At 45.5% G+C, this 14,315-nt stretch overlaps 1 protein-coding gene across 2 annotated transcripts in view; it reads left to right on the plus strand.

The window, feature by feature from the left end:
* LOC8038814 (dipeptidyl peptidase 3) overlaps nucleotides 1-14,315 on the plus strand; it is a 103,240-nt gene that overhangs the window by 49,034 nt on the left and 39,891 nt on the right. For both annotated transcript variants that reach the window (XM_040500182.2, XM_040208092.3), the window contains 4 exons: nucleotides 1,573-1,647; nucleotides 5,345-5,441; nucleotides 11,160-11,281; nucleotides 14,121-14,251. In XM_040500182.2, the coding sequence (XP_040356116.2) occupies nucleotides 1,573-1,647; nucleotides 5,345-5,441; nucleotides 11,160-11,281; nucleotides 14,121-14,251 (425 nt within the window). The remainder of the gene's footprint in view (nucleotides 1-1,572; nucleotides 1,648-5,344; nucleotides 5,442-11,159; nucleotides 11,282-14,120; nucleotides 14,252-14,315) is intronic.

Here is a 14,315-nt window from a genome sequence, read left to right on the forward strand (position 1 = left end):
CCTTAGGCACCATACTGCCGGTCTCCAGCTTGAAATTCCGGGGTCGGTTCGGTGTTTGTAGCAGACTTCTCAGAGTCTCCTCATGCTTTCCGTGCAGAACAGAAAGGTGCGCAACTGAAAGTCAATGTGTTAAAAAACCACTGAAAAGAAAATTTTTTTTTTAACAGTCTGGTAGGGACATGCGTGTCAGAAAATAAATTTTATGCAAAAAACAATACTTTCTTGTGCAATATTGATGGCGCAAGATTTATTTCAAATTGTGTGCGCAAAGTCAATGATGTCACGGAATGGTCACACACTCTTTCCACCTCAACGTGATGGCCAAGCCAATCCACCTCTCTTCCGTGTGCCCGAAATGCCAAGAGAGAAAACAAGTCAAAAGGAGTGACTACCAACTAAATCGCGCCTTGCGCCGTCAATATTGCTCTAAAAATTTTTTTGTTGTTTTGTTTTTTGCATAAGATTATTTTTTGTCATGCGGCGTGTTTTCACCAGACTGTTTAAAAGAAACATTTTTTTTCTTTTCAGTGAGTGGCCCTGTAAGGGCTGGTTTGGACGTTTGCATCCGAGTTGGCGTTCCGACCCCTTGCATCATTCCGCGCCATCGAGTTGCACGGTCCTCGGTTGCTCTGGCAACCATCCGGTCGTATGCGGTTGTAAGCACTCGAAACGCGATTAGTCGTATGGAGGCCCAAATGTGCATCTGTTGTCCAAATAATTTTGTGGAGAAACGAAGCTTCAGTGATTCAAATGTTGCATTAAATCTGGGTGCAATTGAGGGTGGTGGATTCCTTATTTCTACAGGAGGCGATTATTTGTGAGAGTGAAGCAAATCAGTTTGTGTCGATTGCATCCTGGAGGAAACGGGGGCAGCGGCTCAGTTTGATACCTGACAAATATCTTTTTTGGTACAGTTGCTTTATAATATAATAATAGTAATATCTGTATTTAACCCTGGAGGGTTGCAGCCAAACAGAAAGGTTTTTTTATGCATCGCATTTTGTTTGGCAGTGTGCCAAGGCAAAATTTTGTATTGCCGGAAAGGCTATGCAAGCAGACTTGGTCACTCAAAATCTGCCCGAGTCGGGTGGGTTTTGTACCGCAATAATTGAGGGGAAACTCCAGTAGAAGAAATGCTCATCATGGTTTCGGTTGAACCAGCAAGTTTGCATAATATCTGCTGTATCACCGAAATTTCCAATGGAGATTGCCCAGAGTTGTTTACCTTTGAACTATCCTTGAAAACTGAGGATTCCGCTTGGCGTATTATTTGTTCTTTAGTACTTTCCTCAACTTTTTTAGGGGAGAAAGGGAGGGGGGGGATTCAGTATGAGGTGGAAATTTTATTAAAAACCTTGACTAGTTGTAAGAACGATAGATTTTCTATCTACAGATGACTCAAAAAACCAGGTTTTGACGGGAGTCACTCCTTTAGCACCTGGGCTTACCTATTTACTGTCCGTGCTTTATTGTCTCGACAGTGTGCCGAACAAAGTGCAGATTAAGTCTGAGACAGTTTCTTGTTGACGTTTTGTAAAGTCTTTAATACATTTTGTCTTCCCTCACTTCCAGGGCACCACAACATACTTTTCAAAGAACTGCACCAAGCACGACTCTGAAGTGGTGGGAAAGTTCTTGACGGAGAAGGTGAGAAATTGCAATTATTGGAGTTGAAGTACCCTGTTGCAGGTTAAGAGAAGCAGGACAAGGTCCTCTTACAAAGCCCACGATCCTTTCCACTTGGCAGAGCGAACGCTGGAGAGGAGGCAAGTGTACGCTCGCTTCCTCTCTCACCTCCTCTCCTGCATTCACTCTGCTAAGTGGAAAGGATGGTGGGCTTTTTGGGAGAACCTTGTCCTGCTTCTCTTAACCTGCAATCTTGCAGTAGATGAGATCCTCTCGAGTTCCTACATTATTGGAACTGACCTTACAATAGATGGCCATATGGCGGTCACCACTGTTGATGTTATATGCCGCATGAAATACTCAGGGTGACGCCACCAATGTACTGCCCAGGGTGTCTAGTAGCCGGGAAAACCAGAAAAACCGGGAATGGTCAGGGAAGTTTTATTTACCAAGAAAAATCAGGGAATGGTCAGGGATATATTGTCAAAAAGCGAGCCCAGTCAGGGAAAATGAGCCGGAAACGCCATCGAGTGCCCCGAGCAAAGGCTTGAGGACTTGGGGGCAGAAAAATGGGCAACAAATTCTGCTTAGAGTAGAGTGCGAGCTCTCCTCACCCGATGTAGGGTGTGCTACCCGATGCAAAGGGAAAAGCCGACAAATCCAGTCCGAGGCTTCGATTGGATTGGGTTGGATTGAGGGTGCGACACTAAGCTAGATCCAGTTAGAGCTACTAGATTTAGTAACAAATGTCAAAGTCGCAGACTCCAATCCAATCCAAGTCGAAACTATCCGAAAGTGTGCATCTGGCGGCCATGCCGCCATGTTGTCATTCGGTTATTGACGTGTGTGGTTGAGCGTCGTGGTTTCATCATGTTTCCGGGAGTGGCCTCTTCACTGACAATGTCAGCGGCAAGAAAGTGCTCGTTTAATCGGGACTGGAGGAACCCGAATATTTTGGAATGTGCAAGTTGGATTAAGCCCGTGCAAAATGATCCTCACAGTGCTCAATGCTCGATGCCTTGTGTTGTAATGGTCTTATATGTTTAACCGCTCCTAGAGTGGTCAGGGAATTTCATTTGAAATTATCAGGGAAAACCTGGAAAAGTCGGGGAATTTTAAAATAATAATTTGCTAGACACCCTGACTGCCTCACCGGACTCCGTCTGCTTCCCCGCTGTCTTCAATAAATGAAGGATGCCTACTGATACGACGCCTTCAAAGCAGTATTCATTTTTCCGTGAAACTGGCACCCTCGTAGAGTCTTGTTGTTTTAATCAGTCTGAAAGTAAACCGGGTACGCAGCAACGGCCCCGTTCTGCCATTGTCGCACATGGTGTCCTGCCGTCGCCTTCGACACGCCGAGGTAGAAGACCTTCCAGCACTTCACCTCCTGTGAAATGACCTAGGCACTTCTGCGGCCTCGCGAAGGTTTCATTTCGTTCGAAATGCAGCGAGCTGTGCTCCGCCTGCTTGTGCCTGAAACCGACATTGTCGATGTCGCCACGTCGCGAAGTGGACAATGCACTACTTTTTGATAGCGGAGGTACTTGCAGCGGATGCGTTAGACCTGTGGGCCAGAGCATCTGCTGAATTCTAAACCCCTCACTGACTACAGATGATGCCACTCAAGTGAATCAGTAATTTGCAAGAGCTACCTTAACTTTTCTCAATAATTCGTGAGAGCCACTCTACCTCTTTCTAAATCTGTCTTTATTGCTCTGAACCAGGAGTTCTAAAAAACTTGGATCTCGAGGCATGCACATCTCTCGATTGATTGCCAAGGAACCCCACCCAGTCTCACCATTGATGCAGTAAGAGTAATGGAGAAGCCTATGAGCCTTATAAATTGTAGTGGACATACAAGAGAGTAAGGTTGTGTGAATATTCAAACTTTCGAATAGTAGTTTCGAATAATACGCTATTCGATATTCGCTTCGAGGTGAACTGCGATAATCATACTTTGCGAAGTGTCGATCGCGGCAGGAAGCATGCTCAACGCCCCGTTAAAGGGGCCCTGCAATCATATTTAAGCGTCTACCTTTTTTGCGGTTTCCACGTCTCTTGAAGTTCGGGCAAGCCAGCGGGCACGGGGAGAGTAACTAAATATCAGTGCGCCATATTTTAATTGGACGACGCGGAAACCTCCTTCACCGACGAGGGCGACCCGCGGTACCGAAAGCGCGCAAAATGTGACGTCTTTGGTCCTTGGGTTACTACTGGTCAGAGCTGCTAAAAGCTTCTTTTTAGTCGAAATACAAAATATAAGTGGCGCGAACCGTTTCAATTACTTATAAAAGTAGTTTTTGTTCACTATTTTAGATGAGAAAAGAAACAAATGCAGTTTATAAAGTACGGAAACAAGAAATGACCCGTCGACATATCCGCCACCAAGCGGTGGAAAAGGCGACGCATACTAGAAAGAAGTAGTGGGATCAGGCGCCAACACGGAAAAATCCCGGATGTACGCGGCAGCGCTGCGGTCGTATGGGCAGGAGGATCCGACTGGCTCCGAGCCTTCCGAAGGCCTTCGGCGAGATGCTTGTCTTGCGGTTTGGCCGTTTCGCGGTATGGCAGCGTGAAGTGGCTCCCACTCTGAACCGATCTTTACCCCGTGTTTGCTGTCGTTTGCGGCCAATGAAGTGTCATGCCGAATTAGTGTTTAATCACGCAGCAAATGCAATGAAAGCCGCTCTGGCTGCCCGCTGCATACAAACTGTCCTGAACATGCTTTAGTGGCGCCCTCTCGCGCCATTGACACGGAGTGCGGTAGCCGTGAGCGCTCGCGATGAGCTCACTACCCCTCCTCTAGTTCACGGCCGCTCAAGCAACCAAGGACGTCATGAGGGAGGTTATTTTTTGCTTGTTTTTGTAATTTTGATTTGCCTATAACTTTTAAAATAAAGCGAATTTCAAGAAAATAAAAGTTACACTAAGTTACTACGTTCAGTGCGCTCAGGTTTGGTACAAATTAAAAATGAGTAAAAACGTGCTTGCAGGGCCCCTTTAAGCATGCTTCTTAAGGATGCACCAATGTGATGAGGAGAAGCAACACTCGCGGAGCTCGCTTCTGCGAATGCTGCTTCTCCGCAGTGTACCGACGCTCAGTGAAAAGTGCAGGTGGCGGTGCTACAACGCCGCGATCGACACTTCGAAAAGCGCAAGCATTGCAGATACGAAAACGCTCTGTTTTTAAGCGTTTGTGTCCCCAACTCAGACAATTATTTGGTGAATGATGCAATGGAAGGGTGCTGAGCATGATAGTCGCATACATAAGCTGTTTCTTTAATAACCAGGAATCGAGTTTGCCGACTCATGTTACTAGGGGCACATGACTGGAGCCGGTGAGCTTCAGAGTGCAGCAACGCGTCGGGGTGCAGCCCAACTGTGCTGAAGCTGGAAAACGATTTCATTGAGAGGTGGGGATGGCTGAGAGAAATGGACACACTCCAGGGCCCTGGTGTTCCTTTTTGTAACCTCTTTGAGAGCTAATGCTTTAAGTGCTGTGCCATGCAGGTGCTATGCCATCTCGCAGCATCGGATGCACTCCGACCGAAGGTGAAGCGAAGTGGCTCGCGTTTTTTTTCTTCGGGGCAGTACAGAGCTAAAGCAGTTTGAGTGCCAGAGTTGTCTTTCTGGTGTAGCGAATTCTTATGTTCGTAGAGAGCAGTAGATTCGTAGCGAGTGGCAAATTTTGTAGCTAGTGGCGCTTGCATTTCAGGGGATCGAGGGCTACATCACCAGGGTGTTCAAGAAGGCCACGGAGGCCGGGGACCAGGACTGCTACGAGATCCGCTACGCGTCTGTGCTCACTTCAGGTGCATGCCCCAATTTTGCATTCGTGACTTTACTCGGAAAAGGTTTTGACTTGCAAGTTTGTAAGTGGATCATGCATTGCATTTTTAGTAGGGTTGCTATTTTGGGGCATTTACTTCTGACAGAATTTGGTGTGACGAATCGGCTTTTATTTTGCTTTGAGGCTAGGGTTGTGCGAATATTAGAATTTTCAAGAACTAGCGAATATTGCAATTTTCAAATACTGGTGGTTTCAAATAGTATGCTATTCGATAATCGTTTCACAATGAACTTGCAACATTCATACTTTTTGTGGTGTCGATTGCGGCGGGTTAGCCCCATTAAGTGCGCTTTGTATTAACTCATGCGGAGCTTGCTTCGCTGCAGCACAGGCGCTTGCTTAGGAGAAAAGCACACTTTCAAATTATGATGGTGCACACACATACTGGAAGCACTTAAAAAAAAAAAAAACATAGTGGAAATTTTGGGATTGTTCAAATTGCAGTAAAATTTTGAAAATTAAACTGTCTATTATGCAAGAGTATATAAACACAAAATACATTCATAATATGTGAATTTATTATTTCATTTTTATTTTGAAGAAAGGATATATAAACATATAGCAAGAAAATTTATAAATTCCCTCAATTAGGTGTACCTGGGCATCTCTGTAAATTTAGTTTTATGCCAGATCAGTAGTTTAGTTGCCACCCCAATGTAAACATTGGACTTTCTGAGGCCGCAGTCCATAAATGTAGTTAAAATAAAATTAGTTTACCTCAGAAGTTGGCATTGGAAGCTTGGGAACTACCTTCATGAGTTCATGATTGAAAAGGTATACTCTGATTTAACATAACAAAGTAACAACAAAAAGGTACAGATGTTTTGCCACCTATGCACATGGCATCTTCAGTATACACTGACACAAATGAGGCAAGGTCGACCAGTCTACACCTGGCTTTTGGAACATGTATGCATTTATCGTGAGTTCAGCTAGAAGCTTGGTGCAACGGTAATGGAAATCTTGGAGAAACTATTCAATATTCAATTTGAAAATATTGGGCCAATACCACCATCTGCTTCAAACTTGAAATTCACTATTTGCACATGGCTATCGAAAACGAATTGGCGTCCACGGGCACCTTGTTTGTGTGAACTCAGCTTGAAAACCTAGAGTTGGCAAAAAAATGTATACGAAAGGTATACATAAAAATTTATGGGCGCTCGCCGGGACTTTTGAACACGATCGAATTAAACGAAAAGTTGAATTTACCGAGGTCGAACTAACGAAAGTTTACTGTATTCCGCAAGGCCAGTCCGATTTCTGGCGCCCCTTCCCATTTTTACCAATTCACCGAAAAGACATTTAAAAAGAAACCTCCATGCGAGGCTTATACAGGTAGCTGATGTTTTGTGAAGTGAGGTATAAGCCTAAGTTTCTAACTTTTTGAAAAAGTTAATTTTTCAAATTTTAGGTTTTTGGATTTAGGAACTAATTATACACCCTTACAGTAAATTTGATAACCACTCGCCAAACAGTTACATTGATATAAAATATTTTTAACAGATTGTGAGTTAGGAACAAAGTAAAGGTGTTCAATGCTTTAATGCATTTTTCTCAGTTCCACGTTTTGCTGCAAATTTTATATGAAGGAATCTTTTGTTCGAAGGATAAAAGTATTCTGATACCACAATCCAATCAAGATTTTTTTCAACTGAAATTTACTGGGGAATCTGGCTATCTACTTTATTTTGTTTTAAGTTGAAAACCTCATTGAGAAAAAATTATGCTTTCAAAAATTGACATAGGACAGATATGCATCTCACTTTTTGAGGTAATACCTCTTCCTTAGTCTCGTGCGAATAGTGGATTTTGAGTTCGAATCGAATTCGAAGCGAATAGTGGTTTTGCCCGAATATTTTCGATTCGAATTCAAATAGTTTTTCCATGCCTTTCACTACCGTTGCATAATTCTTAGACGAAAACCCAGCTAAATTTTTGAAGGTTGTTACGCTTGTTAATTTATAAACTTAGTTTAATCTCTCTGTATTTATGAACTGTGACCTCAGAAGGTCTGGTGTCTTGGGATGGCAAGTAAACGACGGATTTGACATAAAATGAATCCTGTAGAGATGGCCAACTATACCCAAAGGAGTGAATTCACAAATCTTGCTATATAAAATATTCTTCCTTTAATCTCGAGTTAAAAAAGATTTGTAAGGGCATCTCTGCCTAACGTAGTACACTCTTGCATAACAGTTTAATTTTGAAACTTTTACTACAGTGTACACATTCACAAACTTTTTATTTATTTTGGAATACAGTCGGCACAGGTGCACCACCCCGCTTTGAATGTATGCTTTACTTCCATGCATGCAACTACGATATTCATACCTTGCTAAGTGTTTATCGCGGCGGGTTACCCCATTGAGTGCGCTTCTTATCAAGCACCGGTGCGCTGCGGAGAAGCAACGCCCGCGGAGCTCGCTTCCGCGGGTATTGCTTCTCCGCAGCGTACCGGTGCTTGGTGAGAAGCGCACTCTAAGGGGCTAACCCGCCGCAATCAGCACTTCGAAAAACTCGAATAATGCAGTTGTTATCGAAGCGAATATCGAATAGTGTATTATTCGGAACTACTATTCGAAATTTCGAATATTCGCACAACCCTACTCTTCCTGAAATATTTGCGTTAGGAGTTAGGAATGAAGGTGATTAAAAACATGACATGTAATGCAAATTAAAGGTTGCTGCATGTCTAAAATAATTGCACTTTATAAAGTAATTCATTTGCCTTTAAAAAAAATTTGAAGGATTTTCGTTGTTATTCAAACCCACGACTCTTCGTTTGTGAGCCAGACACGCTACTGGCTAGGCTGCGTCCGCTGCACTTCCTGCTCACTGGCAGGAAGAGCATGAGAAGCAAATGAGAAGGCAATGCGAACAATACCCGATAACCCCATCGTGTTCCGCTCTTAAAGGCGAAGCGTAAGTGTTTGAAAAAATTAATTTTTCAGTTTTGAGGTTTTCGGTGTTCGAAATTAATTATTCACCCTTACACTAAATTTGATAACCACATGCCAAACAGTTACATTGATATAAAATATTTTCAACAAAGTGTGAGCCAGTAACAAAGTAAAAGAGTTCAATGTTTGAATGCATTTTTCTCAGTTCCACGTTTTGCTGCAAATTTTATACGAAGGAATCTTTTGTTCGAAGGTAAAAGTATTCTGATACCACAATCAAGACGTTTCTGAACTGAAATTTGCTGGGAAATTCAGCTATCTGCTTTATTTTGTTTTAAGTTGAAGTGCCCATTAATAAAAAAAACTGTTATCAGAAATTGACATAGGACAGATTTGTATCTCATATTTCGAGGTAATAACTCTTCCTGAAATATTTACATCTTAGTTATAAAAACTAGATAGCCCAAAGTTCCACATCCCCCACTTTATATTCAAGTAGTCAAAATGGTGCTTGAAAGCTTCTTAACGAAAAGTGACCCATCTTCTTATGCAGGTATGTAAAGTTGTCCTAGAGAGCTGAAAGTTTGTACAGTACACCTACATCCAAAGTTAAATCTCCCCTGCAAATTTCCTTCCAATCATTTGAGCAGTGCAGAAGTTAGAGGGGTACTCTGGCAATTTTTTCATGGTCGCTGATTTCCCTCAAAATTGGCTCGACACATTGATAGACACGACTCTACCAGTGTCCCAAGTATTGTCTGAAAAGAAAAACATTTTGCCAAGTTATTGAATTTTCGAATTTCGTTTTCATTGTGTTTCTCAAACCGGGACTGGCAACATTGAAGTGTGGCGGCAGAAATAGTAAAACGTGGGCAGTAAGCCATGTTCCCAACTGATTATGAGACATTTGATGGTGGGAAAAGAATGGTTGGTAGCTGATTCACTGGGAGGCATGCAAAAAACACTCGACTCACTCTGTTTAAGACTACCTGCCCGACCCGAAGTTTGTACCATTTGTGACGTCACACCACTGGAGAGCACGCGGAAATTTGAATGCTGGTTTCGGCATCATCTTTATTTACTGTTTCCTCAATTTTTATATTGAATTTCGAGAAAATAATTTGCCTACCGTGAAGACTAGTCCAGGTAGTCAGAAAATGCCATTTGTTTAACTAGTTCAAAAAACGCCCGGAGTACCCCTTTAAATCTCTAGCCAGTGTCTCTTCCTTTAAGCATCCTCCAAGTTTTTTTTCTTTGTTTCGAAGTAGCATTTGACATACATCCACCGGTGCTTCCTCTGTATTTGTCGTAGGAGAGAGACCTCGATGTGTAAGTAGCCCTTGGGAAGCAGTCTTGACGATACCACGTGGCACGTGCCGGTGCAAAGTCTACTGCAAACCGTGCGCATGACGAAAGATGCCGACGTCGACTTTCACACGCCAACGCGTCCAACTGTGATGTGCTGTGGTCACCGGGAGCTCAATGCTCGTGACTCGCTATGCTCGAGCACCTTACTTTTGGTGTGCAGCCAATCGGGTCGCAGCATTAGCTGTTAAAGGGATGCTGAACCGAAATCTGGATTCCCCAAAACAAGCGGCAAAAGCGTGCAACCGGATGCTACAAACACCAAAACAACACTCGTACAGCGATATCTCGAACGGATGACCGTATTTTTCAAAAAAAGAGGCGCATTTGGCAGGAATGTTGACGTCATGTTTCTCCGAGAAGGGGAGGGAACGGCCTCGCGTCTTTTCCGCCTCGCGGCCTTGAGGGAGCGAAGCGAAGAGAGGAGGAAACTAGGTATCTTGACGGTCACGCGCCTCGTCGGCCTGGTTCAATCTCGATTTCTTTTTCCAAAGATACGGCCGTCCATTTCAGATATCGCCTTACTAGTATTGTTGTAGGGATTGTAGCGTCCCGCCTATATCTCCAGCATCGTGTTTTTGAAATCCAAATTACGGTTCACCATCCCTTTAAGAATGCCGACGGGCAAATGACGAAGTGAAAAGCGTGAATGTAATGAGCCTAGCCCTGCATTAATTAAAATGTCGGCAACTATATCAAATTATATGTGCAGCGGGAGAGAGAGTGTTTGAGAGCGCAGCAAAGCCCGCGCCGGAGAAGCGGCAATTAACGATCTCGCGTCCTTTCTTCGACGTGGTACTTTAAAATGTTACGGGCACAATTGGGTATCTCATTTCGACTCCGGATTTCTGCGGTGGTTCGTTCGCGTTTTGAGATAGGGCTAAATGTTGACCTGTACGGTTAGTTTTTACTCTCCCTCGCTTCCACAGAGGTAGGAAGCTTGTGGAGTCGACGTGACGCCACCAGAGGTGAAGCCGGGGGAGGCGCTTCCAACGATGGCCAAAGACGAACAAAATTTAAATGCGCCATTGGACAAACTCTGGCACCCTTGGGGGCGTTCACACCGACCGCGACCTCCTCTTTCGCCTTTCCTCGGGAATTGCTCGTCTGGTTGTCGCCTCCTCTTCTTCCCACACTTTACGCTCATTTCAGTCTAAACTAGTGACGTACCAGCGTGCCTTTGCGTTGTCGCTGCTGCGCGACGCAAATTAGGTACCCCCGGTTGCTAGTCGCACTGTGCCGGCCAAATTATCCTTCTGCGCTGGTGGCACATAGACGTCGCTTCGAGGCAGACCGCTCTTGAGCCGTTTAAGCTTTTATACGACGAAGTCGACTTTTCGTAAGTCCAGGAAGTAAGCTTTGCTCGTGAAAGTGAAAAGACCCCGTCTAAAGCTGGCTCTACGACTGCGCAGACGACCCCGAGAAGTCTGAGCTGTTGGGCTGCGAGCTGATGGACAAGGGCCGGGTTTGCTTCACGCGTGGCGACTACTCGGGACTGCTCAAGCTGACCGTCGACAATCTTCGAAAGGCTCAGGTGGGATATTTCTCTTTCTCGTCTTTTGCCACTCTCTTTCATTTTTGTAGGTTTTCTAATGGCCTGGGATCCGTTTCGTTTGCCTCTTTCCACTTTTCACCACGTCCGTCTGCTCTTTCTCGCGGAAGGGTCGTCTGCATGCTGGTGGGATCGTCGAGCCATTGCCGAGCCGTAACCCTCCTTCCCCCTTAAAACACGAAGGGGCGCGTGATAGAATGTTTTGAACTGGCAACGTGAGAGCCTAGTCTCGCCGTTGTGTAGAGCCAAGGACTTTCTCCATACTTAGTTTCATAATACTTTTTCTACTAACGGAGATTTTAATTAGGTGCTGAAAAAAACGTTCCCTTTGGCTTATCCGTGACCCTCGAAAGGCGGGCGCTCAAACTTCATGTTCTGCGGGGCCGTCCTCTCGCTTTCCTTCCTCCCAAACTGCACGGGTATGAAGGAGCTCAGAGAGGATACAGCTTCGTGCGTGCTCTACCGACGTCTCCTGGATGACGAGGTGGCAGCGGCGGATTTTCAGTGTCGCCTACGGGAAACTACCACAACACGCAGGTTGGATGCAAGTGCTGCACCGGCGCTCAGCTGGGAGTTGCGTTAAATCAGTACTCAATCTCTGTCCCCCATTTGACTAAAAAAATTCAGCACTACGGCTTTCTTAACTAGGAGGCATTGGCTCTGCTCACGCTAGACGACTCTCTGGAGAGGAGGAGTGATGGGAGGGGAGAACATGGAGGTGGAGGGGTGCATGCAATTGGGAGGGAGGCTTTGCGTTATTGAGACGGAATCGGAGTTTTAAATACGGCAGCATTTGCGAAAGAACCCTACGCACTTGCGCGTCCGTGGCTCGGTCCGTAACCAATGAATGGCATCCGTTTTACACCTTTTTTGTTTATGTGTACAGGGTGTAATGTGCCCAACGAATGTGACATAATGTATTAGCTTCCGAATGGCATGTGCAGTTACCAAGGGGTCTTAATATGTTTATGTGGATATTATGTTTATGTACCTATAGTAAGAGCGAAACATTTAAATCTTAGTAATGCTACGGCGAAAGTCACTGGTTGGTCGTGGGAGGCCCGTCCGCAGAAAGTAGGCATTTACCGTAATATCCCGAGTCATCGCCCATCCCCGAGCCATCGCCCACCCCATTTTTTGGGCCAATATCGATTGCCGAAAAAACACCGAGTCATCGCCCACCCCTTCAAATACCCCAGCGCGGACTCTGCGATCCACGAACACTCATCCTACCCGAATGACGCGGCCGCGGACCTTACAGTTGGAGGACGTCCGTGACGAAGTAAAACGAAGGAGGGAAAGACACTTCTTTTTGTTTACCTCCGTAAGCGACCCCAAAGTGGTCGTGTATCCGTGCGAAAAGAAAACGATGGAGATAACAAAATAAGAGTTTGTTAATGTAACCGCAGAGTGTTAGGTCAAAGTCTGTCTCCGCCGAAGTAAGGTCACCGCGAACCCGCTCCTTCTTCCCGCCCGTCGCGGCTGCGGTTGTGCAATATTTTAGGCAAAGCCAACGCGTAAATAAAGCTTTGCTGGAACGCCCTACACAGACGTTTGCAGAGCGTCCCAGTCTTGCATTGATAGCCCGCCGTGCACGGACACACCTATGTACGCACCAAACAAGAAAGTTGCGCAAGAGCTTGCAATTGACAAGGCGCCCGACTTGGCCTGACGCCAAAGTATTTGCCAACGCGACCGCCGGCTTTCCGGCTTTCCCAGCATTGCTCTTGGTCGCTTCTTTGGTCCGCTCGCTCGCTCACTCGCTCGTTGTGCCTGGTCGGTTTTTCTATTTTCTTGTAGACCTTTTTTTCTTTTTTTTTTACTAACTAGGAGAACATAGTGGTGACATTCTTTCACGGAACAAACGTTCGCGCTATATGCAGATCGGCGGTGTTTCTAGCGCGTATGCAAGCAACGGACTTCGCTATAGTAAAATAGTCTTTTGTGAGCATTTTTTTCTATAAAACAATGAACCTAAATCGAGTTTTGAGTTTGATGTATTTCTTGTGCATCAGCGCTAGATACGCAGAGAAAAATAGGCGGTTTTTTCCGCTTTTTTTCAAGTGTTTGTGCTCACCCACCGAGACATGGCCCACCCCACTTTTTTAATGAATTTCAGGTGGTAGGGGGGTGGGCGATGACTCGGGATATTACGGTAGGTCGGAAAATTAAGTGCATTTGTTTTTAACGCGATAGAAGACCTCGTGGATGTCGCCGAAAAATATTCCCGAAATTTCCGTGGCAGTTTCTAAGCAGCTTAATAAAGAAACATTTGCGCAGTGCCGGACGGTGCAACACACTATCGCGTTTCAATGGCAATCTGTCCTGCGATTTTGGAATCTATTAGGGGCGAAGCTCCTTAGGGGCTTGCCATGTCCGTATGTCCGTCCGATGTCCGGCGTTGGGTGCTCGTGCTCACGAGCACGTGAGCACGTGCTCCCGTGCTCGTGTAGGGCAAAAAAAAAAATAAAAAAAAAAAAAACACATCTCCACGTGGTGAATGATGTTGATTGGGGCGAAGCTCTGGTGGTGCTTGTCTGCATAGACGGTGAGCCGCAGCATGCCGAGCCTTTCGTTCGTTTTCATCCATGTCAGAAAGAGAATGTGTGGTATGGAATGTGGTTATATACGCATTTGAGCATTTGACGGCAGCGTGACATGGATGAAAACGAACGAAAGGCTCGGCATGCTGCGGCTCACCGTCTACGCAGACAAGCACCACCAGAGCTTCGCCCCACTTTCTGGGTGCCCAACTGCGTTTTTCTGACTGGAATCTGCCCGCTGTCTGCAAGAGCGTCAGACGCCACTTCTCTTCCCGCAGGAGTGTGCGGCCAATGAGAACCAGCGCCAGATGCTGGGCAAGTACATTGAGAGCTTCACGGTGGGGTCCTTGGACGCGCACAAGGACGGCTCCCGCTTCTGGACCAGGGACAAGGGCCCCAGCGTGGAGTCGTAAGTACCGTGACGAATCCGCCACGCCTGCACGGTGCACCTCCCAGTCTTCGCAGGCCCTCTG

Source organism: Ixodes scapularis, unplaced genomic scaffold, assembly GCF_016920785.2.
Source record: "Ixodes scapularis isolate PalLabHiFi unplaced genomic scaffold, ASM1692078v2 PGA_scaffold2__306_contigs__length_199485367, whole genome shotgun sequence".
Classification (NCBI taxonomy): domain Eukaryota; kingdom Metazoa; phylum Arthropoda; class Arachnida; order Ixodida; family Ixodidae; genus Ixodes; species Ixodes scapularis.